We start from the raw sequence: 17,952 nt of genomic DNA, 5'->3' as shown, positions 1-17,952 counted from the left end.
TTAAAACTGTACTCCACGAGAACTAGAACGATCCATAAGAGGAGACCCATGTTTGCTTTGTGACTGGTATCATGCACATTGCATAACATCCCTGCACTGCTACACACACACCAGCGTGCTGCACAACTCGTGTGCTTCAGTTTTATCAGGAAGTAAGAAAACGAAATTATCTAAAGAAGAAACTGAATTCAGTCACAAACTCTCCTGTTTCTTACCTTTATTACTGAAATGAACATAAGCAAACCTCGATGTTTGTTTTGTTTTACTGCCAAGACAATGTGGTTTTAAATCGTTAAATAAATAAATGAACCAAGTAAATGTCAAAAGCATTCACTTGCTGATGAATAAAATAGTCTTGCAGAAAGCTTACTGCTGGAAGCTGTCCTCTCGTGTTCAAGCTAAAAGACAAGGTCCAAATATCAAGGCACTTCATGTAACAGCGGGAGATAGTGAAGGCCAAGAAAGTTGGGAAACTGTCATTTTCAAAGGAGACCCGCCAGATGAAATCACAAAGCCAATCAATCACCGGCAGGACACGTGGAATAAACCAATAAAAACTAAAAACATCTGTTTGCATTTAAAGTGTCTGAAGGGTCGTAAACGTAAGGCGGTCAGTAGCTCAGAAAGTCATAACTGTTCCTGCTTTATTATGGGGGCTCTAGGTTACTTCATGAATGTTCAACCACTTCAAATGACTGAGCAACTGGTCGGTGACTAAACACATCGTGTTATGCAATGAACTCGTATCTAACTGCCATCTAAAAAAAGAACAGATGAAGAAACATCACACAACCTCTGTGGGGTGGAGTAACATCACCGGACGTTACACTTGATCTGCTGCAAGCTGACAGTTACTCCTCCGTCTATCTCCTTTGATATAAGAGACACACACTAAAAGAGACTGCTGGTCATGAGCTACTACAGTGAATCTATCAGCTGTCTGATAGTCATGTCAGTTAACTCACTCGTAGTCCTGTGTATAGATACTTTAATGAGTTAATGTTCCACTAATGCCCATAATGAAGCTCCAAGCATAACTCCAAGCATATCTGGATTTCTTTGGACTGTCGTATTCTTTTGTGATTTTTTTTTTTTACAGCCAGCCTCGACTTGAAGATCTCTGAGACTGTTTTTGTAAAAATGTGTTGTTGGTTTTTTTTGTAATCCTTGCTCACTGCTCAGACAGAAAATGCTGAGGTTGCACTTCTCCTGGCAGCACCATCTGCTGAAGTGCGCTGACCAGCAAGAACACCAACGTTACACTAATATATTGTTTCATTATTTGTTTTGTCGTGCAGCTTCTGGATCAAGGCTGAGGAATAACTGGTTCTTACAACATTTGTGTTTGCACTTGTCCGCAGAAGAAACTTAAGAGCAGCGTTCTATACGTGCAGCTACAAAGAATCCTGCTCGCCATGTACCTCGCCGTTCTACTGCTTGGGAACACAATTGGTGGGGGGGGGGGGGGGGGGGACGTGTTATGCATTACAGTCAAATATCTTGAAGCCACAGCTTAATAACATCAGTATGATTGTCCTAAAGAGATTTCACTTGTGACTGTGCTAACTCCAAACATCAAGCGATCATAGGTGGACGGTGTCACAGCGATGTAACAGCGATGTATTCAAATGAATACGTTTCATGAGACAGCCCTGATGAATCGTTATGGCTGAGGACTCCATATGAATGTACAAACATGTGATGACGGCTGAGCTTCTCTGCCGTGCTGTTGAAAATATTGGTGGCTGTATCAAATCTGTCGAGTTAAAGATGCAAAGATCTGTTGGGTTAAAGCAGGTGAGCCTTCAGCCTTCAGGTGTTTTCAGCTGGCTGGAGCTGAGACAGAAACAGTCCGCTTGTCTCCAGGAAATGTGTCCCTTATGGTTTACTGGGAATCGAGGACAATAGAAAAACAGAATCATGTTTTGGCATCACACTGACCCAGCCACTATGGAACATACAGTCCTATAGTCTCCTATTACTTCAGTGTTACTTCAGGAGTGTTCTTGTTGTTTGAGCTCTGTAGTCATTATTTTATACCATCCGCTTTAACCAGTTTGGATTTTCTTCTGATCTCCATCATGTACTACAGTAAATAATTATTCCAGCATCAACAATCACTTTGTCATTTAGAGTTGTCAGTGAGCCAGACTGAGTGCTGTGCCAGGTGAGCTCCGGTGAGGTGGAGGATCTACATTCCTCCCGACGCCTGGTCGTGTTGGGACAGCACCCAGCGCTGAGGAGGAGGCAGTGCTGCTGTTGGTTGGGGGGTCCGAAAGAAGAAATGCTTCTCCCCTGCTCATACTGTGCTGCTCATAATGACAAGGCTACTGAACAAGAACACAGGACAAGTCAAACACAGACTCCGGTCTGTGATGTGTTTGCTCATTATGGCAGACAAACACAAAGCTATCATCAGTTGCAGCCACAGCCGATAAAGGCAAACGCAGTGCAGCTGTTTCCACTTACAATGTGACATTTGTAATGCTGTGTTTCTAGAGCATGGGAGGAAATGTCAACTGTAATGTTTGTCCGTCCATGTCGAAATGATCTCTTATTTTGGAACTCACCTGAATGAATGCTGATAATCGTGCTCGTGTATTTTTAAAAGAAAAATAAACCCTGATGGGTGACGGTAAGAAAAGATAAAGGACTGGACTGTTTTCTCCTCAATGTGGTCAGATGTCTTAAGTCGCACGTCACTCGAAATACCTGCAGAGCCTGCCAATATTGTTACACAATGAGAGGACGAGCCAAAGACAGGGGCGAAAAACAGGAGCTCCAGAAAGCAGGCCGTGTAATTACTTGTTAGTTTGACGTTTTTTTTGCAAATCTTGCATACTTTTAGCTGGGAAACAAAAAAGCTGAAATGACACAGCATGCCTGCCATGAAATTTGGACAACTCCCCCACATGTTAACGCACTGTGTCATTTTTTTTAGGCTGCAAGATGTGATATAACTACCCTTTAAACACACTTTGCCTAGCCTATCATCCAGCAGATCACATGTTTGAACCTCTCTTTAAAATGTTGGATTAAATCACACAGTCTTTTTTTCCTGCCATTAAAACACAAATAATTCTTCAAACTGGACTATGAGTAACATCTCATCTAAATATCTTTTTAGATTGAAATCTTTTTTTATTTTTTTTGAGTTTGACAGAGATACGCCTTCAGGGCTGTTTTTGAACAGCCCTGACTGTCCTGGAGCTCTTCTTGTCCTTCCTGAACTTCTGTGTGTGTGAGCTAGAAAAACAAGTGATTAGTGTTTTCCTCCACTGTTTACCAATGGCAGATCTGAACTAGTGGTTAAAGGCATTACTGAATGTTTCAAAAGCATATTTGGGCACGTCCAGTCATTTTGAACATGTTTGTCTCTGGTCCTGCTCCTCTCTCATTTAACCACCAAAACAAGCTTGTGTTGATAACGATGAGTATCTGACGGTAATCTGAGCAAATATGCCTCCAGACTTAATCCTTTCTTTGTGGATCCTAGATGCTAAGTTCATGTTTGGTGATGAAAGGGAGACAGATGCAGCGACCATGAATGAACTCAGTGGGAGAAGGTTCACGGAAAATAACATCACATCACGGACTGAAGTCTTGGTTAACTTTTAGAGTTTAGAAATCCTTTCACGAAAAACATTCAAATATGTGCACAACTGTAAACTTAGATTTCCCATTTTGACTTTCCTCCCATAGAATGACTTTTTTCTCAACCCGGTTCAGTGGTCGTTTTCAACAAGATTCAGTCAATCAGTTTTGAAGAAGTGACGAAGGGTGTCTTTGAGAGAAAATAAACAACGTGGTAAGAGAATACTAAACGTCTTTCCTGTTTTCCTTTTCTGCCACAAATTAAAAAAAGAAGAAGAAACGATTGATTTCTATCGTGATGACACCGTTATTGTGAAATGCATTTCCCATTTTGCTGAGTACTCTTAAATTTGAGAGCATCTTTAAACTGTACTGTCATGCAGGTCCTACCATTTTACAACGGTTAACTATTACAGAAAGCCCACAGAGGCTTCTGACATATCAGACAGGGTGCAGAATGCTGTTTGAGCGGAAGGTGTCCTGCTGGCATAGATTGTAATTAGATTAAGTCTAGGCGTTGCTGGTTTGCCATTGAGTGGTCAACCTGTTCTTGAAGGGAGCCAGCTGAGGTAGCATGACGTCATATATGAACTGCTGCCTTGGTGGCTCTGTACTCCTCTAGTACTGTATAAATACACAAGACGTTTTCTTCTTTGAAAAGTTGTAGTAAGACTGGGAATAAACGCTGAGGCATTGACTCGCTTAATCAGCTCTCAGCAACTCCAGAGTTTGTTGATCATCACTAATTGAGGATTATGTCCTTAACCATCAGTGTTTACGCTGTAGATAATCTCCTGATGCTACGGCTACCTTACATTTGATCTCACCTCATCGACAGAAATCTGCGGCCCCCAACAAGAAGCAGCGTCTCCGACAGAGTGATGCTGTACCTGGGCGATGGACTTGGAACTCCCCACCCCCACAGCTAAGGTTACGCTTTAAGATTAGGTTAAACAGTCGTTTATTCTCTATTTTGAATTAGTTTGTGAACAGCTGCTTCTTACACAGCGACCAGATCGCAAATAAAATGCCTTGCTTTAGAAGTCGTCATAACAGCTGCAGAAAAATGTGAAAACGACAGCTTGAGAAGCTGCAGATTTTCAATAAGAGGTTGCACCCTAATTTACTAGAGGGACGCACATTCAACATACCTGAAAAATCTAAGAAATGGGTTTGAATGAATATTGTGGGAAACACACATACAATGTCAGCATGGTTTGTCCATCACAGAGGCGAAAAGGAGTCTTAGTGGTGGAGGGATAGATGGTGTGTTGCATGACACTGCACTTTGGCTTTCAGTGGCATCAGTCCAGCACAGAGGACAAGGAGTGACTCCATCCTTAAATAGCTCACCATCGTAAGCACTTCACACACTGGCAACAAATGCATATTGCAGATTTTGTCCACTTTACATTTCCAACAGCACTGGGCTAAGCATGGGCTGGTTGGTCATCATTTAGTGCTGCAAACTATTTTTTATCTCGTTTCATGTTCTTCCCAGATCACACCTTTCTCCCTACTAGGTATTCCTTGCTCCCTTTTTAGCACGCTTGTAAAGCCCTCGACATGGTAAAGTACTGACCTACTGTATCTCACCAATCCTGATCTTGCGTAACGGGTTCCTCTGGTCAACCCGTCCAAAGAAAGAATGAGTAAACTCCTTCCATCAATCTGCTGGCTTTAATCTGCTTTAATGACCTTCTCTTGGACATTCCCACACAGACAAGATTATGGTTCTGTGCCAAAGGGTACAGGAAGCTGGGAGTCAGAGCTGCTCTCGTTTAGCAAGGAGTGTAAAACAAGAGAAAGGTATGGGAGAAAGGTATGGGGGACATTACTCTCATATTTTACTACTAAATATTGTTTTCATAAAAAAATTAATTAAAAAAAAAGCAGTAAAACTGTGACACATTTATACAACATTTTAATTAAATATTGATAAATGGTCACATTTGGTTATTTTAGTCTCTAAATCCTTAACATACACCTTTATTCAGTTCCCTCGTGACGCACTATGTATAAACTGCATTTGGATTTAAATACTGCAGCCTTAAGGCCCTTATGCACCAAGCAAACGGCAACAAAGGCCGCCTGTGGCATCGCCAAAAAAATTGTACTTGAACACACCAACAAAGACTACAGCCGTCATCCAACCACCGCGTACGTTCAGCACATGCGTGAGAGGAAATAACTCTCCATGCCAGCAGGCAGCGGTAGTCCGTTATGATACGAGGAGATCATTTTCACACCACTCGTATTGTCAATGTTCAATAAAAAGTTAAAAATGGCACCGACGTTGTCAGCCCTCTGTCTTTCAGTTGTAAAAAAAAAAGAAGAAGAGGCGGAGGCTATGAGTGAAAACACAAATATGACATGGCAGGTGAGAGGGGCTTTCCCGACCTGAGTGAAGAGCTGCAGTTAAAGGAAACCTCTGAACCTGACCTCTTGATTTTTTCCGAACACCTACAGAGTACGCACATGAAACAACAACCTGACTTTACTTTAGCTAGCATAAATGCTCCCAACAGAAACTAAACGAAGCATCACTCTGCACCATCATCTTCTAAGAGTCTCGATGTTTGAGAATACAGAGCAGAGTCCAGTCCATTTAACAAGTACAGGAGCGACCAAACTCAGACAGCCAAAAGCTGCCTGTAAGCTGATGATTACATGTCTCTGTTGACATCAGTGGGGGGTTTGAGCAGAGAGTCAGCTATATGGCTGGTGTGACATGTCATGGGGTTCATGAGCAATGCAAAAAATGAGAACAACCCATGCATGAGTGGTTGTAGGAGGAGTTGGTATTTGTTCATATGTTTCAAGAACAGGAGAAAAAAAAAGATACATGATGTTCTCTGAACGTAAAGATGATCCTGACGAAAAGGACACACTCATACGTGTTTTTTTTTCTCTTAGGGACCAAAAAGTCAATGTGAAGATTGGCAACAAATGTACTTTATTTAATGTTATTTAATGATGTCAATGATATCAACTAATGCAAAACTGCAAAGTGTACATTTGCTTCTTTAACATAAAAGTATTATGAACTCATCAGACTTGGAAATTGGAAAATGTGCTTTTGGCACAACCCACTGACAAGTAGTAATGGTAGTAATGGAGTTTGTGCATATCATCTGTCCAGTGATATTTGTCTGCACCGACACATGAAAAAGCTTAAAGTTAAAAGTCTGCACAAACAGATGCACAAGCTTCCCTTCCTACAGAAGCGGAACTGCCCTCCTTTTACGCGTACAACTTTGAAAGTAGGCCTGTGGTGAAACTGACGCCTTGCCACATGTGGCATGAGTTAATTTTACACTTTCAACAGTTTGAGGCCTCAAAGTATAGCAAGACACTGCGTTTTGCCCAACTCTTATAGGGTTTGTAAATTCAATGACAAAACCTGACGGGGTGAATAAGACAAGAGAGCTTTCTTAGGATAACCTCTTCTTCCCCTTTCTGCAGGCACTGAAGGCACTGCTCATGCCCTTCAGGTCACGGCTCTCTGCACCATCTGCAGCTGGGGCTGATAACGGGGGGAGATAGGAGAGGAGGGGAATGGCCAAGGCCAATCCCATGAGAATGAAGCCGGAAGCAGGCACCTAACAGCCATAACATCTGCTCACAAACAGGGTGTGAAATGTCAACAAGACTATAATTATCCTAAAGCTTCCAAAACTGCACTTTGCTGTTAGCCCTTGCAGCAGGACACTGTCAATATTGGTAAAACCGAACAAACAAGAAAGTGTTTTCAGTGTGTGAGAGTGTGTGTGTGTGTACGTTCGGTGAACCCTCCTCACCAAGGTAATGCGACTCTGAGTTACAGCTGCAGGCCACAGGAGGCCGAGCTTTCACTAAGAGTGTTAGAAATATTAAGTTTCAACGTTGGATTCATAGCGTGCTACGGCTCTTGAAACCTGACCAAAATGTGACGTTTATCTCCTCTAGTCTCCATTCATATCCTTAAATAAATCATTAGATTAAAACATGCTTCTGACCCAGATGGCTAAGCATTGACTGAGCATAAAAAATAAAAAATAAACATTTTATTTGACAAATGAAGATATCAGAACGAATTACATGAAGAAGTTATGACTGTTGAGGTGGAGAGACATTACACAGCTACGTATGGCAGCTTGAAATCAGTCAACTCTGAACATAAAGAGGATTTTAAGTTGCAGACTTTATTTGGACAGCTTTTCAATTTTTTCCTTTTTTTTCATGTGTTTGTGTTTCAAGGCTTAGACAGCAAACAAAAAAGTTCTTCGAGCTTTGTCAAAGTACTTTCTATTTGAACAGTCTCACCGCTAATGCCTGCAGGGAGCCAGTCTGAACTGAAGTCAGCGGTGGTTGCCTCAGAGGGTGTAAGGTGAGTGACCCTTTGGATGAAGACCTGAAGTCCAAACTGACACACTGTAGTACCTGGTGCCAGAATCAATACTCCAGCAGAATGTGAAGTATATGTGATATGAAGTCCATCGAGTTTTTTTTTTTTTTCCTGCGACAGAAGGATTGCGTCATGTGCAGACAGTTATGCCAGGCGTTGCAATAATGTATATGCTCCCTTAATTGGTCATGAATGATTTCATGGGTATGATGTGGGGGTGAGCCAAAAAGAAAAGGAAAAAAAGCTATTAAAAGGCAGCAACTGTCCCTCCATCTGCCAACAAAGCCTGTTCCTTTGCACACAGATAACGCTTTTTTCTTTCACTTCAATCTTACCATGTGGGCCAGTGTTTCATTAAACCTGTCCCCTTCGGCTGTAGTTATTTAGTTACCGACTTCATTCTTCACCAAGTTAGATATCATTTACCAATGAGTCACGTAATGAATCATGTGTACAGTGCTTTCATGGCTGGAAAAAGACCTACAGTCCTGTTTTTCCTCCATTTTCTACACACATCCCTCATTGAAGATGTTTTTAACTTTACATGGAAGTGAACTGTTTTGCTTTTTGATTTGAGAAATTTTATAAAAGCACGAACCTTGAGAAAAATAAGACAATTATTTCAAATTAGAGCAAGCCCATCTTTTTAATTGATTCCATTTGTCTAAAGTTCGGGTAATGACACCAAACTATTTATATGCACATGTATTGATCTGTTAGTCCTGCTGCTATCATCATCTAGCGTGAGGAGGGAGGGAGGGACACAAGGAGTGAACCTCAAGGGCAGACAAACTGGAAATACAAGTGGGAGTTGCCAACTGTGTTTTCATGAGTATGTGTGTGCAGCAAACACGATCATGAGTCAATTCATGCACAGAAATAACCTAAACCTAAAAGAGTCTGCATGTTGAATTCAATTCATTTCATACTTATAGAGTTCTGCAGCTCATTTCACAATCCTCGTGTTGTAAGGAAGTGGTTTTAAGTCCTGTCAGCACGATTTAGGTGACAGATCTGTGCTCCCTAAAATTACAGTGTGGTAAAGGTTTTCTCGCCTGACGAGTTAGAAAGACAAGTATGCACGAAGCGTTTGCACTTTGAAGTATGCACCTTAAAGTTATTTTCTGTACGAGGCTGCATGACTTAGTGTGACAATGATGGGAATCTTGCAGAAAAAAAAGATACAATCTCTTCAGTGATTATTATCTCAAGTGAGGAGTTTAGGGGCTGTCAGGAGATTTTATTACTCAGGTGTCACCTCGCATAAGTGACAAGTCTTGAGTCAAACGTGTCGTTTCATCTGTGGCAATGAAGATGAAACACATGGCAGGAGGTGAAAATTGTGTGTCCACTGATGGAATGTCAAACATGCAGAGAGAGTAGACTCGCTCCACAAGTGCACTCGAGACAACTCTTTATTCCAGACAGTCACCAGGGAGGGACCGGAAGCTGGCAAAACACTGCAATCCTCAGGCACACCAGTGATACCAGTTTCATACACTAAAGCACGAGCACTCAGGTACTGCAAATACTTTATCATGTGGCCTGTTACCAAGAGGCCTAAACCCTCACAAGGACAGGTCGTTTCATAATGCACCACACGTCTATGAAGTTGTTCAAACAGGAGCTGTCACAAAATAAGATGTGTAATATACATCCGACACTTCAAACCTTTTTTTTCGATAAGAGTTGCAGGAAGTTCTCTTTGAATGAATCCTTTACGTTTTGGGTTAAACAGAGAGATTTAAACTTGAGTTTGTGTTCCATCATTTCCAAGGTGGCATGTTATACCAGGGCCCTCTGTGATTTCAACGTCACAGACCTTACCGGCTTTAGCCAGAGACAGAGCTGTGCATTGTAATGAGATAAGAAGGACAGGTGGCCCAGTGATCAGGTGCCAGACTGCTGGCCTGCTTTAGAGCTGAGCTGAAGCCTACTGAGCGTCTACTATGGCACTCCTCTACTCTCTCCACATTAAGCTCTGAAATAGTACCGGATTGGGAGGGGGGGTGTCTTCAGTCTCTCACAGGTAGCCACTCAGGCCAGAAAAACGCTGAGCTATTTGAAGACTTATTTACAACTGAACATATGCTGTAGGACGACCAGTAGAGCTCCAGCTCGTTAGTCCACTTCCACAGAATTGATTTTTCAGAGCTCAAAGCGTCGGGGAAGGTTGGATCGCTCACTCGAGGAAAAATATGAACGACAATCTTCACATTAAAAACTCTTTGTTTCCAGAAGCAGCAGAAAAGTCTCTCATCCTTGACGTCAAGGCGACTTGTGTGTTCAAATACATTTAACTGGCTTATCTAAACAAACCATGAGAGCAACGTTTTCTACTCTCTTTAACCGACAGAAATGTCTCCTTTCAGCTAAAATCCACGTGGAACTTTTGACTCTTACCTTGCAGCTGTTTAAACCTTCCTTCCAAGATGTTGGAGTATTGCACCTGATTAACAAACGCTGCTGGGGACAAGCAGGGCTCTCTGTCCCTGTGGTCCAACTCCATGGCCTTTGCTTTGGATCTCTCCTATATAGTCCTCTCAGATACAGAATGAATGGGAGGTCTCCTGCATAGCACGGTAAAAGCAATAGTTCCAACAAAAAAAGAAAAAGAAATAAAGTGTCCGACCCTTCACAACGAGGGGGGGAAAAAAAGTTAAATCCAAAAAGCCTTGGACTATCCTTCTTCTAATAGATTACCACAATGCTGTAGTGTTGGCGCCTAATCTTTTCTTCATTCACTGTGTGTCCCACCTTGTCCAATGAAAACACAGCAGTGGATGCCCGGGTGGAGGGTTTTTCCTTTCTCAAAAAAATGATTTCAAACAAAACATAGGAACAAAATGTTCTCTTCTTTCACCTCCTCCTGTGAAAATCTTACCACAGCACAAAGTCAAAGCTTTTGGTTGCACTCCCTTGTGGTTATAGCAACACAATACTGGCTATGCCTTCCCTTCAAACCCTGAACACGCATTTGCTGGAGCAGAGCGCAGCAGAGGAGGCTAACCGGCTGTGGTCGGATAGCTGTGTAAACAAAGCCTGCTGTGCCGTCTGAACATAGATGCATTTGCATAAGGTGTGTTTGAGGGAGGAGCACAAAGGAGGAACATGGAGGGATGGGAGGAGGGACGAGGTGCAGAGGTGGACTAAACCATTAAGAGTTCTTTAGTCAGTGTAGCTGGAGGCGGATTATTCAACTCCACCTTAATTCCACTGAGCCGCGGGGTGTGGCCTGCCAAGAAGGTGTATCATGACAGTCCTCTTATCCGGTTTTCTCGCTGTGCGATTTCATCTCGTTTCTTTCACTCTCTGAGATAACACCTGCTCTCTCTCTCTCTCTGTTTCTTTTTCCTGCTCACATGGTCTGCCTCTCAATAAGGCGTTGAGACAGGAAGGAAGTTGTTGAGTCAGTCTTAGAAACATAACAAGCCCCCTCCTGCCTCAACAAGATTTGAAATGGTGAACTTTGTGTGTGTGTGTGTGTGTGTGTGCGCATTTATCAGGCAGATGGTTGGTGAAGGTGGGGGTGGAAGAGAGTCATTACCTTGATTAAAACAATTATAGAATAACAGTATTATGTCTGACTAGATTAGGAACGGAAATATAAAATCATTTCTCGCGCCCATGATTAAAAAGAAAAGTCCCTTAAAGGCTCCTGGGAGGATTTTTCAGTCTGCAGTGATTTCAGAGCTGCTCATGGATAAACAACACTCTGAATTTGTCCTTCAAGTTTGAAAAAAGTTTTTAGTCTATGAATCTTTCACAATGAATAAGGAGTATGTAAGGTCAGTAAGGCTGTTTGTAGTCTACTTTAGAATGATCGACCCCCCCTCACTCATGGTCTTGTGTTACATGGAGGCATCCTCCATAACCAGCCCAAAATTCCTCACATGAGCTTTTGAATGTTTTATATGGTAATCTAATATTTCCAATTTCAAATAAAGGTGCGCTTTGGGAAAACGTTTCATTTTCTCTATGTTAGTCTGGTCCTCTGGAGCACGTCACACCAGGTCGAACGGCTGGCTTACACTGCAGGTTCCCCATCACTAAAGAAAAATAACACCACAACCAGTCATCACGGTTTTTAAGTTCTTCTGTTTATGTGCACATGACTTCCATCGATACAACGATCAAGCAGCTTCACCAAGGAACCATCAGCAGAAAGTCTGCATTAAAAGAGAATGCATTCGCTTCAGAAGTTAAGCAGCAACTTATTAACACGGCAAAGAAATGCAGCAGTTAAGTTACAAACGTGTGCAATAATTACAGACGACTGCAAACACAGTATGGATTAAGGCCAAAGGTCTTACAAGCAGACTGGTTTTTGGTGAGGTCAGGGGGCAGCGGTAAAAGGGTCTGCTCGGGTTGTTTTGATCTGTTTGTCATGATGAGCTGGGAGCATCTGGACGGGTCTCATTAGCGGACAAAAATGCTCCAGGCTTTCTGTTACTGGGTTTTTATTGAAGGGGGGGTGGGGGGGGGGGACTGGACTAATGAGATCCAAAGAGAACACACTTCCTTCGGAGGAACAGATGATATGCTTTGGTCACAGGCAGAGAAGTGGTCAACCTCAGTGATGGCCATTTCAACTCCCATTCGGCACATATCAAACATTACGATTCTAATGAAGAAGAGAGGCTGGTTTGTATCTCTGGATTAAGCATCTTAATTTATGGTGGTTAGCTCCTTATAAAAGCCATCAGTCTTTTAGACACATTAGGAAATAAACAAAGCAGACAGGCTTTACAGTTATTCTCTGAATCTTGTGAAACACGACAACAAACTGAGAGAGAGTTTGCCAGAGGGAGATGTGGGAGAAACTCCTGCTCAGAGTAAACAGGGCTTAATGATAATTAATGATGGTCTGGTGTGACGTGGTGAACACAGAGGAGAGGAAGGAGAGGCAGATAGAAGCTGTCGGGGGAGTAAAGCACTACCAGAGGGAGAAAGGAGAGATCTATCCGTGTACATTTTCTCCATCCTACAACACAAGCCTGTCTTCAAACCATAGGGAGGGCTGAAGGCCTGACCGCACTCCAAACACTGACAGTAAATATGTGATCTGAAGGGGAATCCCCCTGGAGCAAGTCGGGTTCTCACAAAGTCTCAGTATAATGAATGTAAAAAGAAGGAAGAGATTGAAGTCTCTGATTCTTTTTTTTTTTTGATGGTTCTGTGTTTTCTCTGAGCTCATTGTATACTTACACATGACACACTTCAGCCATAGTCTCTGGGATTATTTCTTTATCACAGATGGCGTATGATGACGATTTGGATATATAGAGAGAAAATAACATGAAAGCAGGTGGATGCTGCAAAAAAACATTTTCTCGTCCATACAGGGGGAAGTTCCTATAAGAAACACCACGCTACTGTTTGAAAGCAACACATGCCATCACTTCAAAAAAAAAAAAAAAGAGGCTAATTTGCACCGCTTGCCTTGCTACACACCCACGCAGTATAAGGGAGTAAATACAGGGTTATTCAAGCAACATGCTATTATATTTACTCACCATAGAAAAACCTGCTATGGTGAAACAAGTGGCAGCCTCTGCTGTCACTCTAAAAGTAAAATGACTGCAGTCGATCTGAGTGTAAAGGGTGTGAAGCAGGAAATGAGCTGATCATATTACAGAGAGAAAAGCACAATGTTTCAGTGAGAGGCAAGTGTAAGTAAGCAGCAGCTTACAGGATGCAGAAGGTCTTGACATGTGGGGATTAGTTGTAAAAGGTGGGCAGGAGTTGTGCCGGGGGGGGGACTGCTCCAGCATGTCAAAGAATGTGCACATCAAGCCCATACTTGTCAAACTGAAATGGTATCACAGGTATTCACAGAAGCACTCACACCACCATGTAATTACATGGTGGGAAGAAAGAAAATATTTTAATGCAAAAAAGAAAAAAAACAAAACTGTCAAAGTGTGTTTTATGTTGGCACGGGGTAATGAGTCGTGTTGGATTTGTAAGTGAAATGAGGTTTATCTTTCAGAGCTACTTTGACTACAGTGGTGCACAAAGATTAGAAGAGCACAAGGTTTTTGCTGCCTGTGTGTGAAATTCTGTGTGTGTCAGGTTGCCTGTCTGCCTGTTGCTCCCCCCTGCTGGGTTTAAAGTGATACTGCAACCTGTAGTTTTTTTTTTTGTTTTTTTTTGTTTTTAACAATCGAAAAGGAAAAAAAGACGACTTTATCTTTAGGATGTGTCGCCAGGATCAAACATCCTTACTTCAAGAAACACACAAACAGGATGGACTGATGGACAAGGACAACATGGAAGGATGACTGGTGAAGTGCAGAATTGTAAAAAAGGACGCCGAGGACAGATCGAAGCATCGTGTTAAAAAATACTTCGACATAAGTTTCCCTTAGATCACTAAATGTGAACAGTTTGAGTGGAAACAAATCAAGTCCATGTCCTCATGAAACGATTGTTCTTTAAACATGTTGACGTGTAGAGACTTTATGGAGCTTTGAGAATATTGTCGGCGGCGGATTTTCTGTTTCAGTGTCGATAAATACTTGTAAAGAGTGTATCCGACCTAGATCAGCGTCTAGTCTCATCACCTCATTCCATCACAGCTTATTGCTCTTTGGTGAATTGACTCTACAGCCGCCTGCCTTTGTCCTCATTTTGGAAGTATTTCTGTCTTGCCCTATAAAGGCAGAGTTGAGCCTTTTGGGACAGGAGGGAATAAAGTTTGTACCTCCACCTACAGAGGCTATTGTAACTTTGTGCAACCTGTGATTTTGTCTCTTCGTGCAATCTGTGATTTTAACTGTTGTTGCTCATGATCTTAAAGAAATAGGGATCATAGTGGAGCCGAGAACATGATGATGGATGAAATAAATGTGTCGTCTCAACTGCATCATCTCTCTCTGATTTCCAGCCACTGTCCTATCTCTCCATAAACGGTGCAGGAAGCCCACACATACACCTTTAAATACAATTCTAACAGGACTGTCTGAAATATTTCATCACAATTCATTCGGCCAAAATTACAGCTCCACTACATGTTTACAGGGCTTAAAGTGAAAAAATAATCCTGAGCCTGAAACATTTTTGCTTCAAGGGCAGTTGGCAAAAAAATGTCTGTTTGGGTGATTTCTCGATATCCCCGAACAAATCAGAGGATAATTCTTAAATGGGTGTAAAAGAACCTCGGCAGAGTAGGTGAGGGTTCTCTTTCCTTGCCTTCTCGCCCCTCATCACAGCACAGTTATCCATTCAAATGCTGACGAGCTGCTGCCACTCAAGCCCACAGGATAGCAGGACAGCTTTCATTTCCTGAATCAGCACTGCAGCACTGGCAATATTTATAGATAGAAATAACCGGTTCTTTTGTGTTTATTGGGTTAATTATGTAATTATTCCACGCCACGTGCCTCACGCCTGAGTTCAGGCGCAGCGCCTGAAAAATGTAAGCCCTGTGTTTATATGTAAAGTACTCATTCTTCATGTTATACCCTTCATTCGCTCATTAAAACAATCACATGTGAGTTTGTACACTTTCAGTGGGCACTTCATTTTCTGTTCAGTTTTTGAGGCATGAAGTTCTGAGTTCAATTTAAACCATTTCCAGTTCAACTGATGATCAACCAGGCCTTAAAAAAAAAAAAAAACTATGAACTGGAGAAATGTAGCAGCTCTTTCATCACTAAGCACCAACAGTATTTGTATGGCTGTAGAAGTTTGTATTTGTATTAGTGAATGTTTTACATGGTGGGGGATGTATTTTGACTGTGCTGTTAGAATCATCACTCACATTATACTGTTCAGCTCAGCACGACTTAACGGAGCCCTGCAGAGCAATGTGTCCATCAATTCAAGCTAATGGTGTGATAATAAGCTGCCTTTGCTTCTTTCATTTCATGACTCACCACATTAACAAACATGTTCATGCATTTGTTTCAATTTGAACGTGTTATCCAGTGTTTTAGGTCAGATGTGTTCTTCACTATCCATCCCGTGGACACAAAAGCCGGCGGTTGAACATTGAAGCCTACCTGCTAGGGCTTTGATGCGCGAGCGCTCAAAGAGGCGTGCTGAACTGTTCTCATTATCCCAGTCCGTCTCGGCTGCCAGGTCCCAGCGGTTGTTGATGTCATTGTACTGCTGCTGGATCTCCAAGTTGTCCAAAGTCCGTCGGCGAGATGGTACTCATGGTGTCGAGGCGGGAGGAAAACACATTCAACCTGGAAAGGTGGACGGAGAGAGACACAAGAGCAGCAGGGGTCAGCACATGCAGACGACCCAGAGGACATGACGTGATACACACGGCTTCAACCACACAGACCCTGGAAAAGGTTGCAACGCCACGATGTTAGATGTTTAGGAGCTGAGCGTCTATTTCATCAGCGGTCAGATGAAGGACTGTAACATCCGTCAGCCACATACAGCTGCACTCCACTTTAATTTAATCAAATGACAGTCATGCAAATAGCAGCAGGGACAGTACAACTGCCAGAGTGTGCAAGATAAAAACTTGGAGATAAGTTCAACGACATCCAAGTTGTTCTTAGAAAAAGAGCAATAATTCAATCCAAGTGCTCCTGTAAGCCAGGCCAACGCCACTCATCTCAGTCCAGCCCCGCCTGTCGATGGCAGAATTAAAAACTCATCTATACTGATTCGATCTTGACTCGGTCACATGCAAAGCCTAGAAAGTAGAGACACACTCAAAAGGCCAACAGGATAAAAAAAACACATGCAGCACTTCAAACTCTGAACTGCATCAGTGCTGGGGGGGGAACATGAGGCGAGAAGGTGAGTGCAGCGGCTGATGATGTTTCCCACACGACAACGTTTGAAACAGAAACCGAGATGTGTTGACTTAACCGGGTCTGACATAAAAGGGTTAATCTAGTTTGAAATGACCTTCCTGTCATTTGGCGTATAAACAAAGAATACTTTTTTCTTTGCATCATGTGTTGTAGCTTTATCTGGGACTATAACACATGTCTCAATAATATGATGTGGCGGTGTCATCCAGCCATCCAGTAACAATAAAATAACACTTTAGGAGGGAAAGCAGGGAAATGTAACTTCCCTCTGAGGTTAATGATTTGCATCCATTTGCACATCATGTCTGATGATGCAGGATGTATGGACACCAGCTCAAAAAAATTGCTCTGCAGCCCTTCTCCTGGTCAGCCTTCCACAGTGTGTGTATATGCTCATTCCCTGTCCTTACACTTGCTGTTAGCCATGCAGCGGCCCTCTGTTTGTATTAACTCAGCATCCAGTTATGGGCTGCATGAGAAGCAGTTATATAACAAGGGTTCCTCATATGGCAGCGATCAATATCTCATAAACAAGGAGGTCAATCCTACTCGCGTCCTCTGGCTGGCAGAGTTACTGGGTTTTTTGGGGGGTTTTTTACAGACAGATTCATCCTGAGCCAGAAGATACACCTGGTCCTGCTTTTGTTACATTTTAAGATAAGATAAGATAATCCTCTATTCATCGAACAACCGGAGACATCTACAGTGTTACAGCAGCAAAGCAGGAGAGCAGAAGAAAAATCACAAAGTGCAAAAAAAAAAAAAAAAAAAATGGCCAATGATTTGAAATGACTTCAAAATGTAACGGCACAAATAACGTTTTACCAGACATGTTTCCCACTCATCAGTAATGATGCTGAAACGTGTTCAGATGGCCTTAAAGTCGAACAGCATCAAAGTGTAGAAGACAGAAAACACACGGTGGTAAATGGACTTGAGGTGTTATAGAGTTGTCAAAGTGATTTTATACCACAAGTCACACCGTACTGATGGTATGTAAAGAGTCCATCAACTAATCCCATTCATACACATTCACACACAGCCAAAGAGCATGAGCAACTTAGGGTTGATTGTACTGCCCAAAGACCGGGGTGGGGTGGGGGGGGTTGTCTTCCTCAGAGCAAAGCTGTGCATATTAATGAAGCCATCAGTATGGGAAATGCTTAGGTAAAAAAAAAAAAAGCACAC

At 42.3% G+C, this 17,952-nt stretch overlaps 1 protein-coding gene across 1 annotated transcript in view; it reads right to left on the bottom strand.

Annotated features, from left to right (window-relative positions):
- sptbn2 (spectrin, beta, non-erythrocytic 2) overlaps window positions 1-16,145 on the bottom strand; it is a gene marked incomplete at its 5' end in the record, with an annotated part of 36,152 nt that extends 20,007 nt beyond the window's left edge. The window contains 2 exon segments of the mRNA XM_079355513.1: window positions 15,988-16,117; window positions 16,119-16,145. Of these exon segments, the coding sequence (XP_079211639.1) occupies window positions 15,988-16,117; window positions 16,119-16,145 (157 nt within the window).
- Window positions 16,146-17,952: the final 1,807 nt, after the last annotated feature.

The sequence above is a fragment of the Symphodus melops genome (genome assembly GCF_947650265.1).
Source record: "Symphodus melops genome assembly, chromosome: 11".
In the NCBI taxonomy this organism is placed as follows: domain Eukaryota; kingdom Metazoa; phylum Chordata; class Actinopteri; order Labriformes; family Labridae; genus Symphodus; species Symphodus melops.
The sequence above is the reverse complement of the archived record's forward strand: the minus strand, read 5'-3'. Positions and strand labels throughout refer to the sequence as shown.